Source organism: Metopolophium dirhodum, chromosome 3 (assembly GCF_019925205.1).
Source record: "Metopolophium dirhodum isolate CAU chromosome 3, ASM1992520v1, whole genome shotgun sequence".
Classification (NCBI taxonomy): Eukaryota; Metazoa; Arthropoda; class Insecta; order Hemiptera; family Aphididae; genus Metopolophium; species Metopolophium dirhodum.
Window position 1 is genome coordinate 22,602,978 of NC_083562.1, and position 12,635 is coordinate 22,615,612.

At 31.7% G+C, this 12,635-nt stretch overlaps 2 protein-coding genes across 4 annotated transcripts in view; one reads left to right on the plus strand and one right to left on the minus strand.

The window, feature by feature from the left end:
* LOC132940430 (putative polypeptide N-acetylgalactosaminyltransferase 9) overlaps positions 1 to 7,201 on the plus strand; it is a 123,024-nt gene extending 115,823 nt beyond the window's left edge. For 2 of the 3 annotated variants that reach the window (XM_061008038.1, XM_061008037.1), the window contains exons 8-12: positions 179 to 364; positions 1,631 to 1,759; positions 2,817 to 2,927; positions 5,337 to 5,465; positions 6,386 to 7,201. In XM_061008038.1, coding sequence (XP_060864021.1) covers positions 179 to 364; positions 1,631 to 1,759; positions 2,817 to 2,927; positions 5,337 to 5,465; positions 6,386 to 6,550 — 720 coding nt within the window. In that variant the 3' untranslated portion in view covers positions 6,551 to 7,201. Of the gene's footprint in view, positions 1 to 178; positions 365 to 1,630; positions 1,760 to 2,816; positions 2,928 to 3,372; positions 3,469 to 5,336; positions 5,466 to 6,385 lie in introns of all 3 variants that reach the window. The other variant, XM_061008039.1, reaches the window with a different exon arrangement.
* A 2,323-nt stretch (positions 7,202 to 9,524) lies between these two features.
* LOC132941902 (uncharacterized) lies at positions 9,525 to 11,706 on the minus strand. The gene is made up of 2 exons (XM_061010132.1): positions 11,412 to 11,706; positions 9,525 to 10,972 (listed from the first exon to the last, which is right to left on the minus strand). Exons 1-2 carry the CDS (start codon positions 11,469 to 11,471, stop codon positions 9,638 to 9,640), a joined length of 1,395 nt encoding a protein of 464 aa, XP_060866115.1. The 5' UTR covers positions 11,472 to 11,706; the 3' UTR covers positions 9,525 to 9,637.
* Between the last annotated feature and the right edge of the window lie 929 nt (positions 11,707 to 12,635).

Genomic DNA, 12,635 nt, shown 5'->3' on the forward strand with positions numbered 1-12,635 from the left:
AGTAATATATCAAAACAGGACTGCGCATATCTGTGATAAAAGTATTCGTACGATTCTGATTCTTACAATAAATGCTTAATTAATTATAATTCGTCATAATATTTTATATCAAAATAATATTTAACATAAATAAATTATATTGTATTATTCTGTCATGTGTTACTTGTGTGTGGTGCAGACGTGGATGTGTGGTGGTACGTTGGAGATAGTGCCGTGTTCGCACGTCGGTCATATATTCAGAAAGAGATCGCCGTACAAGTGGCGAACGGGCGTCAACGTTTTGAAGAAGAACTCCATCCGTCTAGCTGAAGTGTGGATGGACGATTACGCCAAGTACTATTACGAACGAATCGGCAATGATCTGGTAAGAAATTTATCAAATATATAATTTTTTTTATTTAACCCGTACTCAGTATAATATTTCATACCTCTACTGCTAAAAATCGTACGTTTTCATAGTCGACAATTTTTAGTATTTGCATGCCTATTTTCCTATTTTTTACGGTTACATATATATTTGAATTATAGGTTTAAATTTTAATTAGGATTAATTAGGATTTTTAATATCTTCTAATTTTATGTTCTAATATTTATATGACCGTCTATAAATAGCCATCGGTGCTGAGAAAAAATTAAGCCTCTTAGCTAAACATATTCATTTGAAAAGTTAACCCAAAAGCTTTACATTTAAAAAAAATATTTTTGTTACAAACACAATTTATATATTTTTACTACTAATAAACATTATACAAAAGTACATATTCAATGTAAACATTTGATTGATAATTTTGTATTTTTGAGTTAAAAGTGATTAAAATACTCGATTTAACTAACACAACTACTACACCTATGCGCATTTCCTTATATTCAATCATAACGTACAGAACATTCAAAGACAACATACAAAAACAGCTTAAGTAAATTTATTTGTCTATGTATACAACATAATATAAAAATGACATAACTTATCAAACGTGTGTAGTATTTTCTATAAAGTAGATCTAGTTAGTTGATTTCAATGATAACCATTCCTCAACATCGGAACAAAAACTTTTTTTGTGCCTAGATAAAAAAAAACATAATTTTCCCGCAGTTACGATATAAAATTATTCCCTGGTCAAAAAAAATATTTGTGGTCATTTAATACATCATTGATCCGAAGTAACCTTTAAATATGGCAATAATTACAAAAGTATTATGTTTTTTGTAGACTTAAAGAAATTTGTCCATATAATATTCACCCGCCGCGCGATAAGACTTTAAATAAATCCACGACAATTATTTACTCAACGCTGTTTAAAGCATAAACGCATATTAATTGACTGTGCGCTAAACTGTATTCAAGAAGGACAGTATACATAAACATAATATCATTATAATACTCGTACAACAAACCCCTTTCAAAAATTAACCCAACAACGACCGCGAAGTTTGATTTCGTAAAAACTATAGGTAATTGAATAACCTTGTTTGAAAAGGCGATCGCGCTAGAACTGCTGTATACACGTATTAATTTTGAATTGGCATTCAAAATAAATACGTTCAGTTACCTTACAATAACTATACTAACACCAAATGCAAATTTTACTGTTTAAATATTATATATAATACATGGTTTTGTTTGATACAGGGTGATTATGGTGACATAACGTCTCGCAAAGAGCTGAGAAGAAAGTTGAAGTGCAAGTCGTTCAAATGGTATTTGGAGAACATATACCCAGAACTTTTCATACCAGGCGATGCCGTGGCGTCTGGAGAGGTAAAAAAAACATACATCGTGTACGAGACTGGGAATATATACTTAGGTCACAGTCATCATCTCTCACGCGCACAAAAAAGTTTTTAGGGAAATAAGTTTATCTTACAAACTTCCTAGACCCCTGTAATATTTTCTTATTTTGTTTGATTGGAAAATACTATTTCGTATGTGTTTCATTTCATTGACCCGCGGAAAACAATTACTGTCTGGTTCTTTTCTAAGTGGATTTCTCTCCATCAGATGAAACATTTTCAAACTTTTGTTCCGACCACATTTATTTTTCATTAACTTTGTGTTTATTCAACGTAATGATATCGGACATACACTTACGAAATTAAATAGGTAATACCATATAATATTTACGAATAATTCAAACCACCGTAATATATTTTGTATACAAAAGTAGGCACTATAAATAACAATATTTTTATCTTTCAGTAAGTACACTTTTTTCAAACATCGAATTACTTATTTCCGACCATCATATTTTATTTGCTGTTTTTATGCTTCACATAACCGTGTTTAATGTTACAAACAAAACACGAAACGAATCCCTACAGACCATATTGAATGTTGTACAAATATTTTGAAACAAATTGATGCAATTAGATTGTTCTCCATGGAAATAGTCCCTCTTTAAATAAACGTTGAAAATGTTCATAAATTAATTACTCTAACTACTTCCAATAATTACCGATCTAATAGGATATATTGTTGTAAATCATTCATTAGTAAAATAACATTTGTTTAACCAACTGCAACAATTAAATAATATGATTACTTTTTTATACGAAATTAATTCGTAACAAACATGATACGTACTAATTATTACTATGCGATTATTAATTCGACATGTTTATTTTAAACATTTGTTTCGTAAATTCGAAGTGAATGTTTTTAAAATTGTATATATTTACAACAATTTTCTGAATAGTAAAACGGTCCCCTGTTATTAACATTATTGATACACGAATGGTATAATATAATATTATAATCTCTATTAATTGTGTGTAATATTTTAAACGTTGTGTATTTAAATTTGTGCATTGGGAATCAGGTGCGCAATTTAGGATACGGCAACAAAACTTGTCTGGACTCACCTGCCAGAAAGACCGACCTCAACAAACCAGCCGGACTGTATCCCTGTCACAAAATGGGTGGCAATCAGGTGGGATTATTACCTTTCTTTTATGGCACAGAGGCCTGTTTGCATACAGTATTGTCGAGGTCGAGCTGGTACAATATAAATCAACACATCCTGTCGTAAAGTTTTCCTGTCTTTTGCGCATCCTGCTTACACTTTCGTTTTGGAATGATGACGATTCATTTTATTTTTAACGGAATAATTAGACTATAGAAATAAACGTTAGGTGAATCTTGTACACTGTGCATGCGTAGTAGAGACTTTTATACTCAAACATTATACCTTAATATAACTAAATATATCATGATGAGTAGGTAATGACTAATGACTATACCCTAAAACTATAACCCAACTCGTGTACTTACAACACACAAAGGTTCTCGCCTGATCTGAACGTGAAGTGACGCGTTCTTCCATTTCTATTTTGCTTGTATTCATTATGTTTTGTTTTTTTAACCCCGCATTACAGATAAAAAACATTGTGTCGAATATGTGCGTAGACTCGAAAGGCGATGCCAACAAGCCCGTCGATTTGTGGCAGTGCCACCAACAAGGTGGCAATCAGGTAAAAACTAAATCACATACACACGGTATATTGAAACATACATACCGATTAGATCGATTAACGATTTATTGTGCGTAGTTCGCATATACAATATAAACTAAAATATTTTCGCATAACATCAGCTGTTGGTGCCGGTATCCGAAAAATAAAAAAGCTTCTAGTTTGAAAGTAAAAAATAAAAACCCGTTACGTAGTGTCTGTGCAGTGCATTTTATAATTATAATATGCCTATACTATTTTCCACAAATTTTTTGGATTAAACTCTCGCGCCATTTCTACATTTGTTATAATTCGGTATTATATAACGCATTGACCCATTTTCTAGCTTATATAATATATATATATATATAAATATATATATGGATAGGTACTTCCCACATTTTAAGAACGAGGCTAACAACACATACATGAATTGCTTACATTGTTTTTCAGTAATTTGATGCTCATTTAAGAATATTATTAAAAGCTAGATGAAATTAAAATTATCAACATAGTGGTTTTATAGGTTTATACTTTTTTAAACTGGGAATCTTAACTTTTTTATTTGAAATTTGAAGCAGAATATCTTTTTCTATGACAACACCTTTATTATCTTTCCCAACTTTTCTATTAATTTTAATACCTAAGTTATGGTAATAAATAATTGGTGCATATTATGTTCGGTAGACGATTTCAACACATAAAAATGTCTTATACAGAACACTCTACTTCAAAATTTAAAAAATAGAATAAAATAAACTTTCGAAAAAAATTATAAACCTAGAAAAAAAATCACAAAAAAGGTAGTGACCTAATGGTTTATATAAACTTAAAAATATTGTGTAAAAAAAAACATAAATTAACAGAGAAAGAGTTCTTGTTTTAAGCAAAACCACAAGCTTGTATGTACTCGCTGTCGTCTTGTTCGCGTTTTTTAAACTTGGTGGTGTTATTAAATTTTGCTTTTTTTTTTGCTCCATCCGCTTTTACTTCCGAACCGTCGCAAGCACGCCCCTAACACGATCATATCGTATTACGTACTGGCACTATAGTTGTAAGAGCGTTTCAAAAAATCGTTGGGCCTTTAATGAGAGGGGTGGGTCGTTGCGCGCAATCGCGCCATTTAACGATGACACGATGTCACAATGATAACATATACGTGGATGATAATGTTTTTATGTTCTCGCACTACCATCAATGATCATAATATAATGATTTCAATATTTCGTTGTAGTTTGTATTATCCGGTTCCGTGGATTGGTTTTTTTATGGGACCGTGCGCGCAAAGTAATATTATTTTCGTGATGACGTAACAACCACCGCGCGACTTAAAATGACGCAACGATAATAATGAGTAAAAAATGTCCGTGCTCACATCAGTGTCATAATTCTCATTAGGTACTAGGAACGGTGGCTTTTTGAATGCATTACGTTGGACAAACTGAACTGCACGAGCGCGCACGCATGCGATTCTACATTGTTGCAATAAAGTCACGGGGTTCTTACAAATTTAATGTTCTACTTAAAATATACAAACATTTTCAAAGCTATATTATAATATTTGACTAATACACAAATTCATGCACGTTCCTCATATAATACTATCATCTTCCTTCTCTGTTATACTCTATATTCAACTTTATACTAACATACACACTCGAAAATATTATATATATATTTAATTATATAGTATCGACGTGTGTGTATGTGTATGTTTATATAATATATTCGTAAGTATGTGTCATTTTATTTATCCGACAAACATTCTTCCTTGGATGTTGGTTTTACCGTACTCGGCCGACCTGTTCATTTAAATAATGTCCCCTCCGCCCCCCACTCGCAACTTGATTAATTATACTAATTGCGTGTTTTATGCTAAATTACTTTAGTACTGGATGCTCAGTAAGATCGGAGAGATCAGGAGAGACGAGTCGTGCTTGGACTACGCTGGTAGCGACGTAATCTTATATCCATGCCACGGATCTAAGGGCAACCAGTATTGGAACTACGACCATAAAGTGAGTATTGATGAAATAATTTCCCATGTAAAACATACAGTATAATATGCAGTGGGTTTATTTATATATATATTTTTTGTATAATCTGGTTGTTATATTTATATAAAAAATAAATTGTTTCTTTTGCTATTTTTCATACGTCATATTATGTGTTATGGACTAAAAATCTTTAATGTATCCCCTTATTTTCTTGATGAGAACAAAAATTCAATAAAATGTGTGTATATTTGGTCCTTTAACATATTAATAATTATTTGATTGCATAAAAAAATGAAACGTCAGTAGACAGTAGGTTGAAAGTAGGTGAATATACAAATATTTGTAAAAAAATAATAATAATAAAGGCTGACAATTGATCAAACAGCTATAGTATTATTTTTACCAGTAGTGCTATAGACAACCGTTTGGGGTGTGTATGTATAGTGTATACTACTTCGTTGTTTCGTATCAATATTCGTTTTTGTTCATACAAACATAATTTATTTTTATCTTTGTTGAAAATAAAGGTATTTGAAGAATAAAGGGTTTGATTTTTTATGCATTCAAAAAAAATGAAACACAAAGTTATTTTAGAAAACCAGTTTGACAGTGTTTGAATAACAAAGTTTTAAATGATAATAGTTTAAAATAAAACGGTTTGGATACGTTTCATAGTCATCGCTCTTATTCGCTAAGGTTCACGATAAACTTAACTAAATATTAAAGTTGGAGATGAGTAACAACGTCAAATTAATTTTTCGATATTGAATTTCTCCTATTTGAGGTTAAAATGGAACATAATTTAAGCATAAATATTTAATAGATTAACTTTTTATCGATTTCTAGATTCTCTATTTTATATTTTGAAATTTCGCAATTACAAAATTTGTTCAATAATAAAATAAAATAAAAATAATGTATTTCTTTGCACATTTTTATAGACTAAACAGCTACGGCATGGTAGCAGTAGAAAGTGTCTGACCATCAATAGCTCCAAAGACAAGCTGCTCATGGAAGAATGTGACTTAATGTTGCCCAAACAAATGTGGCAGTTTGAAAACTTTAACGCGACGTTGGCCACTGAGGACAGTCACATGAGGCATTAAAGACTTCAACGAAAAAATTATATTAGAATTACTTCCTATATTATTATTATTATTTTGTTTTATATTAATTTTTTTTTTTCGTTTTGATCAAAATTTTTCCCATTACAAAACTTCCGCGCTCCGTCGATGGTCGTTTTGTTTTTACGATTATTATTAACATGTATACCTTTGTTCGAACAAAACGAAACGTTGTCGCGCTCAAACAAATCCAGCGACTTGTACATAACGCGTTCTTTTTTATGTAAACTATATATTGTCATTTGAATAATTATTATCTCTATGTATTATATACTATATGATTGTACTTAAACAGTATTGCGGCTATACGACGAACAAAACATTCCCTCGTGACATTTCCACATTTTTTTTTTTTAATTTCGTCCAAATTATTTTTTGTTTATAAGAAATTCGTGTTGATTATTATTACTTTCAGTGTACATAAATTATGTCTATGTAACGTACGTGTTATATTATGATATAATTATTATTTTATATATATAATATTATAAGCTCTATTCGTGAGTACACCTCCGGAATGCGAACAAAGATTATACGAACGATTATTATACTATTATGTATTACTATTTGAACATATATATAATTATTCCTTTTAATTGTTATTTATATTTAATAAAAATTGATAAAATATAATTGAACATCTCCGTTGCGTTTATACTAGCTGTTATTGTAGCGTTTCTTGGCGGGGACCCGTTTTTACGTGATTTCAATGATTATTTTTTGCTGTATCTATACGACGCGAGTCTCATAAATCTTAATATTATTGTTTTATACTATCGTAATTTTATGATAATACTAATTAGGGATATATTACAAAATAACGTGAAATTGTATCAAAAACAAGACGCGTTTTATCATAAAATAATACTTATCATTTATTACTATACTTATACCTATTTAATATTGTCCATTGTGCGTATATTATAATATTATTGACTGCGAATTAATATGACGTCTCGCCGCCGTCGGCATTCGCACACGCGGACAAGTAATGCGTTTTCTGTTGGATCGCCGGAGCGGAACAAATCGCACAAAAAACCAAAAAACAGTTAAACACAAAGCCAGCATTGACGTTATGACGAATTATTTATTTTTTTCACCCACCGAAAATAGAGATGCGAACACGCGGGTGCGGAGGACGGGTAACAAATCCAATATTTTTTTGTCCACCGGTGCCCCACGTGTAGAACCCTTTTAATCTGTACCGCGCGCACAATAACGGAGTGCGTTTTATTGTCATCGCTCGGAATATAATATAAAGTGTCGTGCAGACGCACACATACGCAATCGTATAATTAAATTATTCAATTATCCGTGGTTATCCGAGGCCCTCCGCGAGCTCACAATTATTTATCGCAACGATTCGTCGTCGGGTCTCCGTGTACCTGAAATAAAAATATACAGCCCGGTTTCCATCAACTGTTATATTATTATTATTATTATTTTTTTTTTCAACGAACTCTCGTCGTTTCACGCGTTCTTCGACAGCTATAATATTATATTGCATCGAACCCAACATATATTATTATCATCATCGCCTATTTGTAATTATTATGGTATAGCTGGTACCTACTTGCCTACCTATTCCGAAAATACACAGGTAAATAATAACATGCAAATATGCCATCGTAAAAATCTGAAATATCAGTTGTGATATACAATAAATAATAATATAATATGTAAATATTAAATTGCTTTGGTCATAAATTATAATAACTTATGACTGGTGCAGTCGTGTTACGCGATGCGTTATTTCCGGTGACCGGACAATGTATAGTAGGAAAAAAAATGTATTAAAATATAATTGATAATTATAATATTATTTTATTCCCTGTGTAGGTATAAACATCAATAAAATGGTTTATTTAAAATTGAAATAATTATATGGCAATGGCAATGTATAGACTAAAATTCATTATTGCACAGTTATAGGTTTACGATTGTTTGACCGCTTGAATGACTCGATTTCATAACCATGAACGACAATATAATTATTATCGTAAAATATGTTATATATATGCTGCTGGTGTTCCCTCGCCTATGATCGCCGGTGAACTGGATGAAATAAGGGTATATTGGATGATAAAATAATCTTGAAAAGGAGCAGATTTTGAATGGATGATTGTCTCGACTGCTTCAGTGCCGTAATTTGGTCATATTTGTTTGATAGTGTGTGTGTGTGTGTGTGTGTGTGGGGGGGGGGGGGGGGGGGGGGTGAAACATTTACCTTCCCGCCGAAAAATGTTGGTTAATATCATAAATACCTCAGTACAGTAATTGTGATCTGTATAATGTAAGTCCAAGTATAAAATATAACTGCATTAAAAATAAAATTACATAATAACATTCTTTTAATAAGGTTATGTAGATTCGTAGAACAATCTGCGTAGGCGTAAAATACTTAAAAAAACTTCAAAAGGTTATAACTTTGAAACTAGTCCGACCGACTAACTCTGATCATTGTTATCGTTCTTAACTCGATGAAATACCTATAGGTTTCCGAAAAAAACTTTAAAAAAATTGCTTAGGAGTTAAACTGCATTGTTATGTCGTATTTAAATATATATTTGTGCAATAGTGATTGTCTATTTTCCTATACTCCGCGCCACGAGAGAATGCATACGGCACGCGCATCCAAATGACTGCGCTCCGCTGTCTCGAGGCCAAATGTCCCCACCATGCGGCAACTGGTCTCTGCATACAGCGGTTCAAGTAACACAATAGAAACACGAGCCGTGTCGCGTATTTACGTATAAATATTATTATTATTATTATTATTTACTTATATTCGTATAATTTTTATTATTATTTACTTATATTCGTATAATTTTTATTATTATTTACCTGTAGTATTATTTACCTGGTACCATTCAATTTATGTTTGTATACCAAAAATCAAGACCTATTTTTTTGGTATTTTCTTTTATCAAAATCGCAAATAATTAAACATAACAAAATTACAAATTAATCATTTATTGTCAGTGCATATAAATACATAATACAAATAAAAATATATAATATATACAAATACATAATACAAAAATACAAAATTAAAAATATTATATTAATTTAATCGGAATCGGAATATGAATCAGACGTGTCACCCGTAATTGTTAGAACGTGTGGTGTTACTTCAGCATCTAACAATTCGTTGGATATAAAATCTACCTCCCAGAATTTATCTTCTACCTTAATGATATGGCCAACAAAGTTCTTCCACATATCGGGCGTAACCCGTTCGACTCCTTCTTCTAATAATTTCTTAACGTCATTAATTTTATAAGTACGATTGTTCATTCTAACATAATTTTTCACCGACGCCCACGCAAGTTCTATTGGATTTAATTCACAGTGATACGGGGGTAGGCGTAACACAGTTTTATTTGCAGATTTCGCCAATTCGTCTATCACATATTCATTATACTGTGATTTTAAAATTTGCGCTCGATCCAACAGTTGTTCCTTGACCATTGGTTTATCTATTACCTCGCCTTTATCTGTCAACCAATCAATGATGTCTTGTTTTTTCCAAGATCTTACTGGAAACGTGTGCTTCTTCACAGAATGATACGACGCGTTGTCCATGACTATAACGGCATTTTCACGAAGTAGCGGTAAAATGTTGGCGAACCAGTCATAAAAGGTATCACCGTTCATCTCATCGTGGTAATCGTCTGTATTTTTTTTCGATTCAAAACATAATAATCCACCAACAACAAAGCCGTCAGATGAACCTATGTGTACCACGATGAGACGTTTTCCTTTACCGGACGGTTCCTTTTGTCCAGTCGTTAATCCTCTTAGGAATGCGTCTCGTGGTGACTTCACAGTTTTATCGACCCATGTTTTCGATGTGGTTTCACCAGCATTCACCCATGTCTCGTCCAGATAATAGATGGGTCTACCTAACTGACGGTATTCTTTTATGGACTCCAAGTACCTTCGACGCCAACACACAATATCAATTCGTTCAATAAGAGCGCTATTACGAGATTTTCGAACATACTCAAAATTGAGATGTTTTAAAAGTCTACGTAATGTTGTTTCGGAAAAATTTGGTAATGTTGTATCTTCGTTGACCGTAGTTAAAATTTTCTTTAAAGTTGGAATTTCTCGCCTGTGCCAAAACTCGTGTACTTTTTTCCTAATGGCATTTTGGTCAAAATCATCAACTTTTTCCGTAACAGTTGGTCGGATTTTGGTTTTGTTAGGTGATGATACACTGCCTTTATTTCGGTATTCCGATAGAGTAACACTCACTGTCCTTTGCCCTATACCACTCTCTTCGGATATTTGCTTAATAATCTCCTTCGCTTTTAATTTTGGGCCGTCTGCATTGTCTTGCTTAGCCATTTTAGTCTTGTAAAGGTTTACGATCATCAATTTCTGTCGAGAACCAACAAACTAAAAAATAAAAATTTATTGAACATTAAAAAAACATATTGAAAAAAAAATGAAAAGTAAATATTTTCATATAATATATTCGAATAACTAATTCTAATGATTATTTGTATTATAATTATTACATTTTCGAGATTTTTTTAGTATGACATATCATTTTTATATTTCATTGTTATTTTACTTTGTATACGACTTCAAAAAAAAAGTACATGTAAATAATGTTTAAATTGATTTAAAACTATATTAAGGTAAATCGATGTGTCATACCCTCAAAAATATTATTCTATATCGTTTTTGTAATAGGTGATTTACTCTAAAATTACACAAAAACATTAAAAAAAATGATTCTGCGTAAATATGTTTTGCCTATGTTGCGCATGGGCCAGAGACAAAAAAAACAGTGCGCTGACATCCTATTAAATAAATGTTTTAAAAATCTTACTTTTCCACGAGGATTTCTTTTCATCGGTGAAATGTTGATGGATCCACAGTCTTCGTCCATTGTATTGACAGAGTTAAAAATGTAAAATTGGCAAGTAAAAAACAAAAAAACGGGCGCAAAATAGGAAACGTTGATAAACGAAAATCGGTAAACGACTAACGACGTGATGAAAAAATGTTTGTTGTTGTAATCGCAGTGTACACACCTGCCGACAAAATCGATGTGCTCCGTAGAGCTCCGACGGGTGGCGATCGTGCTGGTAAAGTGGTGGGGATGCGCGAAAAAGAACGTGTTTTGGTGGGCCGCCGTATGCATTCTCTCGTGGCGCGGAGTATAGTGTTTATTACGAAGTAATATTATCTTAGTTATATGCAGTTTTAATTAGGGAGTCGGGTTTTTTGAATTATATTTTCATAAAATAATACCATTAAATTAATATTATAGTAGTGTTATTATTTATAATATTTATAGTTAAATTAGTAAGAATTTAAATATGGTTCGCCAGTTTAAAAAAAGAACCATGGGGAAATACGACACCCAAACCTCCCCCCCCCCCTTCCCCATCGTATAATTACACCACTGTAATCATGTTTGGCTGCTTGACGTATTAACCAGTGGTAGAGAACAGGATATGAGATAAAATAAATGGAAAACGTAACTTATACTTCCATTTAATTATTATACAAACATTATTATAAGTGCGACTAGTGTATTTAGTATTAATATATTATAATCAATTATGATATTATCAATACAATGAGATTATTGTTTGTTAAAACTTATATTATTACTGTAATAATATTGATACTGATATTTTCTATAATATGTGAAGAGGAGAAACATTAATGGCCTAAAGAATTTAATAAGTTACAAAGTGGCGTAATATACCACCCAACTGAATTTGCTCATTTGAAATTCTGTAGTGGGTATTATTGCTTGCATAGATAAGCATATGCTGTCCCGAACTCTTAATCAATTTATTATAATATAAATATCTCTATTGCCTAATTATTATTATACTGGATATATATAATGAGAATTTAATATCTTACTGAAGAGCTGAATTAACGGTAACATATTGTTCTTATGCATGCTATCACGTCTAATGTCAGCCGGTATCATCATTAATTATAATGAGCCATAAATCAATTAATATAAGTTAGTTAATAATTCCTTCCTACTAATTTACTCATTTACGAAACTAATTTTATAGATTTGTGACAA